Here is a 17,434-nt window from a genome sequence, read left to right as displayed (position 1 = left end):
TTAAAAAGGTATTACGCTGAAAGGTGTATAGAATGACCTTCAGAGGCCAGCTTCCTCGGATGAGTCCTCTGCTGGAAGAAAGACAGCTGTGTTGCAGTGCGTTAACTAGTGGCTAATAGGCAAGGTACTTCCATTCTGCCAGCTGTATTTTCACATTGTATCTCTACATGATCATCCAATGCACTAAGAAACCAAGCCATGTGTCAGAAATGATCATGCACGCTGTGTAGCAGACTGGTATTTCCAAACTTGTTTTCAGTTTCCATTTTTTAGCAGGATATCATGGAAACTGTAAGACTATCACTGCATTGACTTTTGTAACCTTCTTCCTTAATTCCATGACTGTTCTCTCAAAATCAAGTCAGAAAGCCTGTCTAAAAATATGGGACCTTATTTTTCATCGTTATATAGATTAATATTGAAAAGACTGTGGCTGTTAAAATGGCTTGGCTTGGATCATCTTGGTTCCCTAGCAAGACAGGAGCAGAACACCCATTTTTCTCCTTAGTTTTCTTAGAAAGAAGCTGTGGATATTTTGGGGAGGGTGATTGAGGGGTTGGCTGCCAGTCTGCTTCTGTTCTAGCTGCTAATCTCCAGCATCCCTCCTTTCATCCCAAGCGTATCGGCATTGCTGTTCATTGCACTCTATCTTCTCTGTTTGCCCAAAGATGTTACAGTTGGGCAAGTGACCAACAAAGGAAATGGCCATTTTATTATGGTTGTCAGGATGAAAGAAGTATTGAACAAGAAAGTGTTGTGATTTGAATAATAACGGTATGAAATTTCCAGACTGTCTTCTGGTCAGTGAAAGGTCTACTGTCCTTGGGATCCTTAAAAAGCTGACCTATGGGACAACTGGAAGTCCATTCCTTGATGCTCATCCCAGCTCTTCCTTGATGAATATCAAAATTTACATCATGTAGCAGGTTTTTTGTTCCTTCAGCCTTGCTGCTTTTCTTCTCCTATGAGTGTTTGCAACATTTTGTTCCCCACTGGAATTTCACCCTGGGTTTTTTTCTGTGGGCAACGGCAGCTGGGAAAGAAAAGAAATAGGAGTGTCTGTTCTCTTGCCTCTGCATTTCTTTCAATAGCATGAGACTGTGTATAACACTCTCCTCCTGTGGGCTGGGTGAAGTTGTGGCATGCTTTTCCATATTGTAAATAATACAAAAGGTTCTCCAAAATAAGGAGTCAATTGATTTGCTTTTGCTAATGTCTATAGAACTGTGGCTTTCAAATCTGCAGACTTCGATTCCCTGCTCTCTGAGCTGGCCTTAGGGTAGTTGGAAGATATTCTTACCAACTACCGTGAAGTATGCAAAGGACTTGGTGTTTAACTATTTCTGATACGAAATCTCTGAATGGTGGATATGAAAGAGCTCTTGGTAGTTAAGGGGTATGGTGGGGTCTTCCAAAGAATGATCTACTTTAGAGGGGCTCCTGTTTCCTTAGGTGGCAATCTACTATTCTGTGCTGACCAGTGGCACCAAAGTAACCTCAGAGAGGGTTACTAAGGTATGCCCTACAGTTCATCAGGAGGTCCAGGGACAGGCTGAAACCATCACCATTGTTGTGGCACAGGGGAAAGAAATCTGCTCACACAATTCAACATCTTGTACAAATGAGCCGCTCAAAGGTGGCCCTGCCTTCTGGGCCAGGGGGAGGGGGGCCCTCTTTCCTATCCTGAGAACAGGAGTTCACGGGAAGAAAATTCACGTGTTCTGTCCCCCCCCCCCATCTCCCCCACAAGTATCTAGTAGAGCCACTGTAGCCTGGTCACTTAAGGCATGGTTATGAATAGTTTGCAGTGTTTAAAGTTTTCTGTATCCTGACAGTATAACATCACACGCCTGTAAAGAGGCAGCTGCATTCAAAGCAGCTCACTGTTTTGAGAGGCTAGCCAGGTGACTAACCTAAAATCTTCAATACATTACTTTTATAAATTATGTATCAGGTTGCCTGCCTAACCTTTCTTAGGAGACTGCTCCACTTTTTTCTTGAATCCTAAACAAGGAGTTGCTTTAGGTTGTCTTCACGTGTAGACACCTCCGCCCCGGATGGCAGTTATTTACTACACCCCACTCCCTAATGGCCTTCACAGGAAGATTCTTCAAATACATCCTTCTTGTCCTGTAGTGTGGCAGTACTTATCTTCCCTCTTATTGCTGTACTGCTACCCATTCTATTAAGGGACTCTCACTGTCCTACCCTACCTGGTTTAGTCTGGGATTGAGAATGTTGGGCAGGAATAGGTAGGCTTCTTTTTCTCATTCCTGTCTTTAGCACTTCAGCCTTTGTGAGGCTCTTGCTTTATAGATTCGGTTACAGTTGCCCAGTATTATAAGGGTGGAGATAGTAAAGCAAAAGAGCTTGAAGTGCAAAGATTAAAATGAGGAAGGAATAAAGGACAATTTGATGAAAATCCTGTTCTCTTAGGTCATTTCATTTCACTGTGAGTTCAGACTCAGCTTCAGGACACCTAATTTCTCTGCCTAATGTATGCAAATTGAAATACTTCTAAGTATGCTGATACATTTTGGTATAATGTATTAGCTAGCAGTGGTTGCCCTGGGTCTGTGAGGTTACAGGGTAGTAGGGAAAGTGAGGCCATCTAACGTCTTCTCAAGTTTGAAGTGAACCTCATTAGATGGAAATCTGCTCAAATGCTTTGGTCTCTAGGAAGACTTCCCCTTTTTTTCTTTTTCTTTTTAAAATGCTAGTATCAGAAACTCAAATGGTGAAATCACATATGGAATTACTACTAGAGTTGGCTGAAATTATTCCAGAATAACTGGCATATTTCGGGGGGTTTTCCATATCCGCCTCACTGAATGGTTATCTCTTAGATTGTGCTATTGCACAAATGTCTCTGGTCTTGGTTAGCTGAACTGTAAATGTGCTCAAATTGTACCTCTTTTCACTTCACTTAATAACGCTTGGGGTAGATGAGTGCTGTCTGAAACTTTATAAGTCCCTATGTGAAGAAGGAAGGAAAAGCACTCCCATTTTCAAACAAGTGATGTTGAATTTAGAATGCTCTCTTCCTCAGTCAGTCAGACCTTCAGTATGTTCCCTGTGCTGATGAAATGCTTGGCTGCAGGTTAAATTGTGCCTTCATTAAAGTCTGAAAGATATATATGTGAAGCTTATTGTATAAATATGGACAGTAGGTAGAATTTGGGCATAATTCTCCACTCTTGATTTTGTCATTTTGTTTTCCCCTTTTCTCTTATTCCTATCTGAATTTTTCCTTTTTGTAGGAAAGTGCTTCCTTGGCAGATAGATTGATACAGGTATACTTCTTTAGTATTTCACCCTAAAACTTCTTTCCTCCCCTCAAAAAACTTTGTTTTTAATGCATGTTCACTACATGCATTTTTAAATGAAATATCTACCCTAGCTACTTGAAAAATTATTTAGCAATTGTTAGAATAAAATTTAGATCCACACCTGCACGTTACGTCTGATGGCACCTGAAATTCCCAGTAATTGGTAAACTCTAATTCTGCATTAACACTAATTCTGTAGTCCACTACAAAATGGTAGGAAATATGTGCATGCACAGTGGACTAATAAATGCATGAACAGAGTTTTATTGAATGCAAGTACACAATTGACCTTGCGGGGGTGGGAGGGGGGGGCTACTAAACACTTTAATGGGATGCAGTTACTAAGCTGCTATACTTGACTAAAACTTAAATACTGGCTGTAATGGATCAATGCTGATTTGCAAGATTTTAACAATACAGCAGAGTAAATGTATAAAGCTATCGGTCTTTCCTGGATCGGTCCTTCAGTGGCTTTAAAAAGAAAATTATGTCCTAAGGGACAAGTGACAAGGGCCCAAGAGGCTGAGGAAAACTACCTCATAAAACGGGAGCTGGCCACCATCAAACAGCAGAGTGATGAGGCCATTACTAAACTGGAGCATGCTGAGAATACCATCAGGGAGCTCCAGCAGCAGCAGCAATGGGTAAGGTACCTGGTAGCGCTTCATCTCATCTTTCTCATTCACTCGTGTTTATTTTTATTGGTCATGACATGGTCTCTGTGCAGTTCTTTGAATTACATTGCTTTTTGTGTTATTTGCATTCATAAAAAGTGATCAAATTGAACAAGCCTAGTAGCATTCTTAATCATTAGATAACAATGTTCTTGCAGTCTCTTGCTAACCATATTTATTCCGAAGCTGGTCCCATTGATACCAATGGGATGTTCTTTCAAGTAAATATGCTTAGGGTCATATCTGGCCATGTGTGCAGCAAATTAATATGTTCATTTGTTATGGAGTCATATCTCTCTGTTTCCTCTTTTTCTCCACTTCCTGTAGAATAGCCAGTGCACTGTAGTGGCTAGAACATCAGATTAGAGTGTGAGAGCCATGTTCAGGTCCCTACTCCATTGTGAAGGTTGCTGGGTGACTTTGGGCTAGTCGCATACTCTCAGCTAATCTACCTCACAGTGTTGTGAGAAGGCAATGGGGAAGGGAGAGCCATGTATACTATCCTGAGCTCCTTGGATGAAGAGCAGGATGAAAATTAAGTAGGTATACTTGAAGTTTGTCGAGTTGGGGCGTATATGGGTCAAAATAGCATTGACCATCCATCATTTCTGTTTTCCATGGCTAATCTTATTTGTTAGATTCGTATCCAGTAGCACCTTACAGACCAACAAGATTATTGTGGTATGCGCTTCAGAGAATAAAGGCTCCCTTCATCAGATGCCTCGACTCTCAAAAGCTCATACTCTGACAGTCTTGTTGGTCACTAGGGGACTCGAATCTAGGGACTTGAATGTAGCTGTTCTACTGTTGACCAACATGGATACTCTCTGGAACAGTCTTATTTGTGGCACTGACGGCATGTGCTGATTCAGGACATTTCTCTGCTGGCTTCTTACGTAACTTGTCCCACGTATGTTATAGGCAAGGGTGTGGAAATGTGGCCCCAGTATGTCTGGAGCAGCTGTGCATAGCCATTTCTGTGCAGAAGTGCTGGTGCAACACAATTTTGGCCTTTCCCTGAGCCAAGCCTTTTCCTTCTCACAGCTGAGCCAGTTGCCACAGTATCTATTACATAGCATTCAGCAGAATGCCTTGTACTTCATTGTATCTTACTCTGAAGATGGCCAAAAAATGGATTGAAAAAATGCACAAAATAAGGCCATATTCAGATGGGGGGAATTTTATCTACAGACTTCATGGAATTCCCAGGGGAAAGCAACTAGCTTGATATTAAAATAGGATCTTTCAAAAGGTAGCAGTTCCTTTAGACACCCAGCAGGGAGCAGCCAACTGCCTGAACACACCAGAAAAATATCGATCGAAAAAGCTTCTTTGATCCACCAAGCTCCTGATCCCTTTTGGCCATAAATAGTCTCGCCATTGCAGGGTAATAAACAAAGCTCTTGAAACAATTCCTGGACAATACCCAGAAAGGGCAATTTACCCATCTCCTGGCCCACTATTAGCAGATCTGTGTCACCTGTTTTGGCTACACTTTACATTTATTCAGGTACCCCTTCTACTGTAGATTAGTTACTCATTCGTATCACACCCTGGATCCTGAACTTACTAGTGTCCTAGATCCAAAGATGCATGCAGAGTTCTCTAATGGGCAACTAGGCTCTAAAGCTTTGGTCCAATACAATTGCGGCTCCTGATACTGCACCATATTGGGTAAACAGTAGATTTTCTCTGGCACTTGGGTAAATTCAGGTGCATAAGAAGAGCATCACTAGCCCTCCATTTTTGTTGTCGGTTCTACCCCAGAACCTTCTTCCAGCAGAAACACAGGTGGAATATGATTTTCCTGTTCCTTCCTCGTCTTCCCTTCCTGGAATTAAGCCTCCAGATTTTCTTAGCCACTTCTGCTTCTTGAGTTTCTCCCGTCTTTGTTTGCATCTGGTTTGCTCAGGATCAGCCAAATGGAAGGACACAGTTTGGACTAAAAGTAACTTTTCTTTCTTAGGTTAAAGTAATACAATGTGAGGACTGAACTAAGTGAAAGGTTTCCACAAGACTGCCATGCATAAATGGCTGATGTATTGTTGCCACTGAACAGTTCAGTCTTGCTTTCTTACATTGTTTTGCTCCTCCTCTGTATTGTTGAGGATAATATTTTTAAGGCCAAAGCTATAATATACAGGGGGGAGAAATGAGATCATGCAGTGCTATGTCACAAGATCTCAGCCGCCATTTTGAAGGTTGCCTAGTAGGACTGCCAGACCCCCAGTACGAGTGGTGGTTCTCCTAAGTTTTGGGGCTTCAGCCCACTGCCGGCCAGCTGGCTGGTGGGGTAAGTCCCACCCCCAAATAGGCATGTCACATATCGACATTGCAATGACATCACACAGAAGCGATGTCATCATGCCAGTGATGCTATAGCATTTTGACCAAAATTCTATGGTAACCATAGAGTTTTGCCCAAAATGCTAGAGCATCGTTGTGTGATACCCCTGGCGTGATGACTCACTTCTGCATGATGTCATCACGCCGGTGACGTCGCATGCAGCAATATCGTCCTGCCCCCCCCCCACTGCTGGAAGGCTCCCTCCCACCCCCTGCCAGCAGAAGAATTGGACCTGGCAACCCTATTGCCTAGCAACCCCAAAAACATCCAGGCAGCCATAACCACCACCAGGAGAAGAGGCAGTGGCTGCAGCAGGCAGGCTGAGCCTGCAGGCAAGGAAAAGAGAGGAAACAGAGGCAGGAGGCAAACAGCCGAAGGGATGAGGCCATGGTGGAAGCACTGGGGGGGCAAAGAGTGTGAAGAAAAGAGGATGCAATCACACTAGAGTGAAAGGAGCAAAAATTATGAAAGGGGCGACAGGAAGGAATGAAGAGAAGGTGGAGGATGGGGGGAAGCAGCAAAGGGCAAAAATGAACAGGAGGAAGAAGTGGGGAATGCAGGTGTGGGAGGGGTCTCCCCTTTCCCCAAGATTTATTGTGGCTTCCTGCTTGTGCAATTCTAATGAACATTATATATTGCTCAAGTTGTAGCTTACTAAGAGTGACCAATGGAAGCTGCCTGATAGAATGTTTTTTTACATTGTGATTCTCTTTGAGGGAATTGTTTCAAAACTGCAGGGCACCACCTAGTGGAAATATCAGTAATCCTAGTTTAAAAAAAAAAAAACACTTGAGGCTGCAATCCTAAACCTCCTGAGCAAGATAATGCAAGATGACATAGTGAAGCCCTTTAGACACTGAATAATGCCGCTTGTTGTTATTAAATTACCTGTAATTTTACTCTCATTCTTGTCATACTTAGTTGATAATGTCTATAATTACCAGTACTTTGGGTAAAACGGAATCTGTTTTCTTTCACCATACCTAGTCAATCACTTAAAGAATTATGATTTCTTTCCGTTTTTTTAGTATTACCTGACTACAGTTCTGCTATTTTCTGTGCAGACTGTTGGAAAAGTGTGACAGACTAGTAAAATCCTTTTTATCATGTTTGTAACCTCTTTAATTTTGTGTGAAAGAGGATCTTAATATTTTAAAATACTGCTATTTTGTGGCACAAATGATATTGCTAAAATTTTAAATTGCTGGCTCTCATTTAAATATAAATTTAACTGATTTATTTATTTAGAATATTTTTATGCTGCCTCTTCAGAGTCCTACTTGAGACGGCTTACCATTAAAAAACACAGTATTTAAAAAATGAGCTATTAGACTTAAGCAACATTAAAAACTATCCATAAAACAGAAGCAATGCAATAACAAGTGGATAAGATAAAACCCCCAAAAAAGATGGGTAAGCAGTGAGATTTTTCAGCACAGAGGTGATGCAAACCCTGTAACCAACCACTGATAGTAGCCTGGCCACTGGATTCTGGACCCGTTGAAGTTTCTGAACCATTTTCAAAGGCAGCCCAACACAGAACACATTACAGTTATCTAATTTGGATGTGATCAAAGTGTGGATCACTGCAGCCAGATCATGTTCTTTGAGGAACGGCCATAGCTAGCAAACCAGCTGGAGCTGATAAACAGTGCTATGTGCCATGGAGGAGACCTCAGCCTCCAAGTGTAGGCTAGGATCCAGTAGCAACCCCAAGCCATGGACCTGCTCCTTCAGGGAGAGTGCAGCCACCTCCAAAACAGGCTGGCTCTGCAGTCCCCAAGAAGCTTCTTCATTGACCAACAGCACAAAAGCAGTTGTGGTGCCCTTGGTCTCCCGTTCCCCCTGCTTGTACTGCTCAAAAATAAGGATGACGAAGACCTGAAGAAAATTGGGGGGAGATGCGGGTCAAAATGCGGCCGCACCGCAAATAGTGGGAAATTGAGTAGTACGTGGGGAAAACAGGAGACTAAGGGTGCAACAAGTGCTTTTGTGGAATTGATCTCAGTCTTGTCTGGATTGAGCTTCAGTTTATAGACCCTCATCCATCCCATTACCTTCTCTAGACACCTATTCAGGAGTTCTAGCTCATGTCTGTATAAAGATGGTGAAATTTGACTTGCATTATATTAAACACTGAAGCAACACCCTGAGATATTTCCACAAATGAATTCTGGTAAACAAATGTACTTGATCTTTATTGGGTTCCTTGTATGGGTAGGGGTGCAGAATGAGTAATATTAAATGTTAATACTTTGGATTACTTCACTGTGCCTTTGAGATTGCTAGGTATGCCAAGGATTGGAACTGATGAAGGTAGTACATCTGCAAAAGCTATTAGATGTTATAATCAGTAAATCCAAATGTATGGGTTTCACTTTAGTTGAAGTTGGAGGTTTTGTTCATTTATCAGAATTCTGAATATTCACAGTGTATTCAGATTCTATAGCTATAGTGACTAGAGTTTTTACCGATATTCTTAGGAAGCCTAATCTTGTCTCACATTTTATTTGAGGTTACTGTAAGCAGTTATGTTAAACTAAAATGATTTGTCTTCTCTGTTAGTACCTTGCATTAATTGGATTCATTTGGAAGTACAGTTGAAGTGGATGACTTTAGTAAGCCAGACTGTTGTGAAACTGCACCTGTCCTCAAATATAGCAATCTATAATGCCAAGATTGGTTTAAAAATGTTTCACTTTTGAAAGAGGAATAAAAATGTGTATTTAGATTTATCCTCTTTTTAATGAATGCCAGAGATCACTCACAGATTTTATAAAAGCTAAAATCTAGTAAAATGCATTAAATCATTACTTTTCATGTTTACATTTCAAGTTTAAGTATCAGCAAAGATGTACAGCAGTAAAGACTGTAGTCTAATAAAATAAAGTGTAATAAAATGGTTTAAGAGCATAATTTTAAAAGTCTGATTCTGAGAGTAGGCATTCCTTCAGATACCCTGTTCCCAGGCAATTTAAATATCTAGAGGTAAGAACAGAATTTGAGGTGAACCTGGAAACAGGCTGGCAGTGTCATAAGGGGTACTAGGAATAACCTCCTATAACAATTGTGTAAAATATGACTAATGTTTTGTAATGGAAAAAATGCTATTAAAAAGTCTCTGGAGAGATTCCTATTTGGTATGAATAGTCGTGTTTTTAAAGATGCTCTTTAGTTGTTACAGGGTCAACTAGTACTCTGAGAGTACTATGTTTAGATACATGGCTGCCCTATTCTAGAAAATAGTGAATGGTATTTAGGTTTGTGAAAGCAATAGCATTTGAGTATTCATGATATGTTAGCACTGCCCAGATGTTGGAAAGACAAAGCATAACTTGAAATGAACTATAATAGTACATGAGATGCCAATCAGCACTTACGTGTGCTTCCGGATGTTAGTGAGACCCAGGGAAAATGCATGTTGGCGATTAGCCACTCATCCTCTGTAACCTCTGTAACAATAACAATAGAAGAAATACGTATCTGTCTGTAACTGTGAAGAGAAACATCTTACTTGTCGTGAGTACTCTTTTACACTCTGGTGGTTTTGCAAAGAGGGTAGTTCTAGGTGCCAAATAAAGATGCCCTGGGAGCACAAGTCTGGCCTTTCATTAGTCACCGCAGCAGACTGGCTGACTCAAATTATCTATACTTGGGTGAAAAAACACAATGACTTAACAGCTAGCTGGAGAAGTAAATATATTTAAGTCTTAAAATATGTCTGTCCTATCATCAAGATTGGGTACAGATTGTCAACTGGGAAAGAATTTCAGTGGTGCCACGAATAGCTGAAAAATTCTGATTAACAGTAGTTTAAATGAAATTTAGGCAAACAATGGCCCCGTTCACACGCCGAATTTGCCGCGGGAGAGCCACAATTGAATGGCGGATTTTCCGGGCGTGATCACACCGCAACATCTGGCAAGTGGAGCGCACCCGTGGCCAACCCGTGGCGTACCGCCGAAAATGCACGATAAAAAACTACCTCCTCGAAGGTACTAGTAAATGGTTTGCCACGGGCTGCCTCTGGACTCCCTTGGTGTGATCGCGCTGGTGCGCGGCTTTTCCCTATGGTGCCTCATTGATGCAGAGGGAAGGAACCGTGGTGTGCCACCGACGCGTGGGATCGCATTCTGGCGGCTCTAATTGCGGTGGCGCAAATATCCCTGCTTCCCCCGTGCGTTATCCGGCCCGTGTGACCGGGGCCAAAGAATACTACTTGCAGAATTAACTAGGATGTATTGGACATCAGCTTTGGAATATGATGAAATATCACAGTAGGACTGAATTCTTCCAATTCAGTTCTGGTTGGTCATATCTGACTGCCTGGTTCTTAGTGGTGTCCAAAGTCCTATGTTTGCATGCAGTAATATTGTTAGTCTGGGTGGAGATTTGTTAGCAGGGTTACGTAGTAAGCTACTGTTCTCTAAGTGTTACGTCTAATGTGGGTTTTTTTTAAAGTCCTGTCTTGTCTCTTGTTTTCTGAGCATGTAGGGCACTAAATAGGTGTGTTACTATTTGGGCTTCACTTACATAATTCTAATATTGGATTTACTCACTTTATAGCATAAATGCAGTTCCCGCTATAGTGAAGACTTCGTGCTGCAATTGGAAAAAGAGTTGGTGCAAGCAAGACTGAGTGAAGCTGAATCCCACTGTGCCTTGAAGGAAATGCAAGATAAGGTTCTTGATATGGAAAAGGCAGGTCAAACCAGGATGTTTTGTAGAATGAACGAGAGTTTCCCTGTAATCAGTCTATTGAGTCCTTGAGACATGGCATCACTTCCTAAAAAATTCCTTTGAAGAGTAGCCCTCCATTTTGCTTTGCAAACCACTCTAGAAATTTCCTTGACTTCCAGAAGCAGCTTGCCAAAATAAGGTGCTGGGAATTCCCATAGATGTATCCAGAATTTGTTGTATGATTCTCTGGATTGTGTCCCTTGAATCCTATGGATCAGCTGAGTGCTTAAGAATTTTTTTGTCTTTTAAAGATTTTATCATTTTAATTTTTGTCTTCATTAAACATATAAACAAAATCAAATGTAAAGTATAACAACTGATAACAGGATAAATAATAAAATGCATTCTACATTATCTCCTGTCATCTGTTTGTATTCTGCAGATTTAATCAGTTTGTCAGTGTTCTCTAACACACACACACACACACACAAAATAAAATAAAAATCATGCAACCTGGGAATACTTTATGCAAAAAAAATAACATTACTAACATTTGTCGTCTAACATTTTCCTGCGTTTCAATACAATTCTGGATGATCATGAAAAGTGGCCTGTTTCTAACAGTAAGCTGCCAGTTTAGGCTTTCCCTTCCTATATCTTTTTTAAAATAAGTTAATTTATTTATCAGTGTAATTTGTGACATCTTCTCCACATATCCAGAATGGTGGTCACTTTTTATCTTTTAAAGTGTTTTCCTTGCTGCAGTTTAGCGCTACATTTCAAAAAGTACAAACACACACAGTGGAGAAGTTACATATTGTAATTCATCATTTCTTTTATCTGTTACCTCCTTCCAACATTGCTGTTATCATTAAATAATGCCATCAGATAATGCTTTTTTATACACTTTCAGCATTGCCCTGAGGTGTGTTCAGAAACCCTTTGTATGAATATAATTGTACTAGGGTGTGTGTATAGATAGAGATATATTATTCCGCATTGCTGTAGTGTTCTTGACAGTTGTGTCATTGGGAGGGTCTGTAAGTACTGATACAGTTCATGGACCTGTTGTATATGAGATATGCAGTCACAGAACACAGCATTTAGCGTGAAATGACTGTGTGATCTCTGGCATCTTTCTTGATTTGTAGAGAGCAAAAACTATAACTGCAAACTTGTGCAGTACTCAGACACTTGAGTCTAGAAATCCTCTCCATCTTTTCCCCCACCACTTTTCTCCCCCTCCCCCCAAGCTTCTAATTCTGTATCTGATGTGCTTGCAATCCTTAACTAAATTAATATGATGTCTAATATTTAAGCTTGTAATGCAACTGTGGAAGTCGCTGATCATCACAAACCCTTTTTGCATCTACCATCATATAAGGCTAACAAGTATATTAGGACAATGTAGGCTTGCAGAGAAGTAAATATAGGCCCACTCTGCAGTATTGTAGATCAACAGTGGGCCTCCAAATTATTGGGAGGGTACTTTTCCTGCTTTGAATGAATCCCAGTTACTAGCTGTCATAATGCAGTGCCACATGTCCAAAAATAATAATCCCCTCCCCTTTCTGGGACCCTCATCCTATTTTGCAGGTTGGAGAGGCAGATGGAGGCCAGTTAACAAGTTTTTAGTTATGGGACATTGTTTCCAACACACCCTTAATAGATCTTTGATCAATATCCTTCTTGTTGACATGTAATACTTAACAGGAAGCATTTGCAAATTGAGGCATCTACTTCTGGAAAGCTTTAAAAATGTTTATTGTCAGAGTATAAAAATGGACCCTGAGAATAGAATAACATAAAAGTATTTGTATGCCCAGTCTTTTACTACATACATATTGGTTCACAAATACAATATCAAAGTACCAAAATGCATAGAAAAAATGTAGTATGGAAATGATAAAAATGTATTTTATCTATATTCAAGGGCATGCCTTTGTCATGTATAAAATTCACACTCAATGGGAGACTAATCAATTCTCCCTTTTTAAAAATAGGGATTTATTCATGCTCGTGTAAATGTACACATGACACATGTGATGGTGACTTCTGGTGAGTACCTGACTTCCAAGCAGTGTCGGTACCCGTAAGCAGGTGTCTTGTAACAATGTCCCGCTGAACTGAAATGAATTAGAGGGAGTTTCAGTCCGGACATACACCTTTTATTTGAGTTTCTAGAGTTAATGTATTGAGTATATACAAATATTCACAAGCAGGCTGCTAATTATTCCCTCTATTTTAACTAATGCTGGTATTCAGAACCTTATCACAAGAGCTGCATATAAAGACCTAGCTGATACTCCAGTCCTTATGACAAATGAGGTTTAATAAATTGTGCCTGTTGAAATATCAGTTGGGACCCTGTATGAGGCAGCTCAGCAGCTGCCTTTACCCAAGCTTAGTGCAGAATACAGGCCTTATTATAAATTGAAAGGGGCTTATTTTTTTACCATAATTAATACCAGTTCGGCACATGTTTATTCCAGTATGAATATTTAAATAAGACTTGCTGTCCAGAACAAACATTTTACTATTGGGTGTGTGTGTGTATTTTTGCTTTCGCAGCTTTGGGCTCCTGAAGCCCTAACCAGCCCATGTTTAGTTTCTTAAATGTCATTAACAGTGATTAGAAATCCAAAAATATCCTGCACTGACAGGCCAGTTTGGGCAAGGTGAACCTTGAGCCTCTTTCAGTTCTGTTTATGAATCACACAGTGCCAATAACATGTCTGCACAGTCAATTTCTTAAGAGGTTATCTTGTTTCAGAGGAATAGTTCTTTGCCTGATGAGAATAATATTGCTAGACTTCAAGAAGAATTGATTGCAGTGAAGCTACGAGAAGCTGAAGCTCTGATGGGTCTAAAAGAACTTCGACAGCAAGTTAAAGATTTGGAGGAACACTGGCAGGTAAGTCTAGAGCATCTTATTACAATGGGGAAATGATATGATTTAATAATACATTGTACAAATGGGATTTAGAGGGGATTGATATGCATGGGGGAAAGGGTCCATAAGGAAGGACAGCAAATGAATATGATTAAGAATTGCTCCTGGATGCCAGAAATCACTCCTGGATGCTAGAAATCACCCCCCCCCCCAAAAAAAAACAACAACCACCCCATGTTCTGGTCCTTTAGCAAGTGTGCAGTGCAATCTGAAGCAGTTACTCCCTCTAAATCCATTGACTTGCATGTATTTAGAAGGTTGTAACTCTGTTTAGGATTGCACTGGTGATCTTGATTCTTTGTTCTGCAACTTCGATGGCTCAGACTTTCTGGGGACATGGAGATTTCTAAGCTAGCAGAAAGTCTCACAGCCTAGTTCTCAGCATATTTACTGAGAAGTATCTTCCAGTAAGTAGTAAGTGGGAGTTAATCCCAAGAAAGTCTTTGTGAAATTGCAGTTTAGGAGCAGCTTCCATACCCATATCTCAGAACTATAAAGCTACACACAGTGCAATCCTGAGCAGAATCACACCCTTCTAAGTTTTTTCAAGTCAATGGGCTTAGAATGGTGTAACCCTGTTTAGCATTGCAGTGACAATGTTTGAAAGATGAATCTGGGGATGGCTCCTTTCTAGTCTTTGCAAGCACCCATGAAGGGTCTGCATGGACCAATTCTATAGTAGGAACGTACATGATTTTCAAGGTGGGTTCTTTTGCTAAAACATAGCAATGTTTTTAGCGCCATCTACTTCGCACCTCTGGAAGATGGAAAGATCCTGCTAGAAAGAATACTGTAAATGAATTGCAAGATGAACTCATGACTGTCAGACTTAGAGAAGCAGAAACTCAAGCAGAGTTGAAAGAGGTAAAACAAAGAGTGATGGAAACAGAAACACAGGTAAGAACACGAATGGTTTGAACAGTATTACGAGCTAGAAAGTAGATCTGACTGTCAACTATGCTATGGTACAAACTTTGAAATTTGCCTTTCATGTGTTCTTGGTTTGAATTCCATTTTCAGTGTGACTCCATTCATTTCCAATAACTGTTCTCTGAATTATCCTCTTAAAATTAAATGTTAATAAGCAACTAGCTTCACTTGGTGAATCTTGGTGTGCAACTTGGAGCTGCCATCTTGTACACTTCTGTCTAGCTTATGTCTGTGAAGTTTATGAGAGCATAAGAGCTGAGGTGCACTTTTGTGACTTTTAGATGTTTGTTATTTATCCTGATGGAGAACAAAAGGGTCTGGCACGATTTAGGTAATAACATTTTGGGAGACAATCTCTGGCAGGCAGGGGCATTCCCTGTCACGTTTGGGAGAAAGTGGCTACAGAACTCTCTGTGTGTTCCTGATTATACAGAGGAAAATGATGGTGTTGTATTCTTCCAGTCTATTCAGCTAACTGTGTGACCTTCTTGTAGCAGACAAAGGCATTTTGAGACAAACTCTGCACTTCACTGTATTGAGTAATAAGAAAAAATCCCGTGTTCAAATAAATGCGATATAATCTCGCTCATGACTGACTTTTTCCATACTGTGGCGCACATGTGTTCAGAGCAGAAGGCTCTTTCTAGAATGCAACATCTGAATTAGGGATTGCAGCCTTCAATCTATGCAAATTGTTAATTTTAGCATGCTCCTTACTGATACTAATGAATACATTTAGTGTATCCATACTTTTACCAGAACATGCTGGCCACTCCTCCAAATCACTTCTGTGGAATTCAGGGTTGTTTTTACAGTTCTGTGGAATTTCATGGAGGAAGGTCTGTACTTGAGGGTATTGTGGCATTCACCACTGGTGAACTCCTATAGCACTAGATAATCTGCTGCATTCTAAAAGTACACTTCCTAAGGTAGCTTTTGTTATTCCATACTGGGGGTGGTGGTTTTCCAGTGGTTTAAGTATTATGGTTAGGGTTGAAAACATAATGTCTCTTATAATTATAAAAGGTTTCATTAGCCTTAAATAGGTTGACTCACACAGTACGTATTATTTTGATGTGGCTGGTAATGATTGTCTGTGGAGTCCTGGCAGTGTATTTTGTTTAGTATAACAAAATGTAGTCCCAGAGAGTGTATGTATTGCCAGTATATTCCTTCTCTGGTAATAAAAAAATATCAATGAGTCCAGTTTAACATTCATTATAAGTGCAGTATAGCAAAGAACAGCTAGCTTCCTTAACCCCTTCAGCCAGTAGGAGGTGTACTTGTTCTATTTGATCACAGGCAATTTGTGTCCTGCAAGATTGACAGATGTGGGTGCAGAGTACTAAGTACAAGCAGCTTATTTTGAGTAAATATTGTTTGCTTGAACATTTTGCGAAAACTTGTGTGTGTGTGTGTAACATGTGCATCTAAAAGACATGCTGTTTTAGATGGACCTAAGTTTCCTGGTGCCGCATGATGGAGTGAGCTCCCATCTCTAGTTCCAGCTCCTGCCAACCTAGCAGTTCGAAAGCAAGAAATTGCAAGTAGATACATAGGTACCACTTCAGTGGGAAGGTAACAGTGTTCCGTGCGCCTTGGTGTTTAGTCATGCCGGCCACATGACCACGGAAACATCTTCGGACAGTGCTGGCACTTTGGCTTTGAAACGGAGATGAGCACCGCAACCCTAGAGTCGGATTTGACTGGCTTTCGAGCAAGGGAACCTTTACCTTTTAAAGTTGCCCTTTAGTTTGTTCATACCCCCGCACCAAGGGGGGGGGGGGACTGATATAACTAAACTTAGATTTTGTAGCAACTTCTGACCACATTCCAAGTCTTTCCACAATATGTTACTCTGATCAAACCAAATACTTGGCCCATACAAATTGCAAGCAGTGATGTTCATTATGTCAATGTAGGTATATTACTTTGGCATTGCTCACAACATGATATTGTGGATGTTAAGAAAAGGAGTAGGAATAACCAGTTTCGTGCACAAAATTCAGCCTCTGAATAATCCACACAATTAAAATTCATATGAGTGCACTGTATCTGTGCATGAAACGGAACTATAGTCCTGTGAGAAATGTTTTCCTTTAGTCATAGAATCCCTGAGCTGCCAGTGGCTGTTCTGAAACAATTAGGACATATAAAGAGAAAATATAAGACAAGCGTTATCTCTGTATACGTCATGCAGAGGTGTGTGATCTTCCAGGAGCACCATGGTGGCAGACACTCCCCTCCACCCACACCCCTCAGTGGCGGTGTGATATCCTGCCCACCTTGTCTGCACCCATGGATGCTACTAGCAGCTGCCTCCTAGCACCTATTTTGTTGTACTAAAATGATGTTAATCAAGCATAAGATTGCACAGCACAGATGGAACGAGTACCCATCTGCCTTGACTTGATAAGGGGGCAGAACTTATGGGCAGCCATGTTAGGACTTTGGTATGGCAGCTCTTCTCATAGGTAGATTCTCTAGTCTTGAAAGCCACTGCTACAGTGGATACAGCTTG

General features: G+C 40.7%; 1 protein-coding gene across 1 annotated transcript in view; it reads left to right on the top strand.

The window, feature by feature from the left end:
- Positions 1-17,434, top strand: part of EVI5 (ecotropic viral integration site 5) — a 112,689-nt gene that overhangs the window by 59,391 nt on the left and 35,864 nt on the right. Inside the window, exons 13-17 of the mRNA XM_015421459.1 lie at positions 3,261-3,293; positions 3,827-3,973; positions 10,917-11,051; positions 13,804-13,944; positions 14,722-14,880. Coding sequence (XP_015276945.1) covers positions 3,261-3,293; positions 3,827-3,973; positions 10,917-11,051; positions 13,804-13,944; positions 14,722-14,880 — 615 coding nt within the window. The remainder of the gene's footprint in view (positions 1-3,260; positions 3,294-3,826; positions 3,974-10,916; positions 11,052-13,803; positions 13,945-14,721; positions 14,881-17,434) is intronic.

Source organism: Gekko japonicus, unplaced genomic scaffold (genome assembly GCF_001447785.1).
Source record: "Gekko japonicus isolate JY-2015 unplaced genomic scaffold, Gekko_japonicus_V1.1 scaffold911, whole genome shotgun sequence".
NCBI classification, from domain to species: Eukaryota; Metazoa; Chordata; class Lepidosauria; order Squamata; family Gekkonidae; genus Gekko; species Gekko japonicus.
The sequence above is the reverse complement of the archived record's forward strand: the minus strand, read 5'-3'. Positions and strand labels throughout refer to the sequence as shown.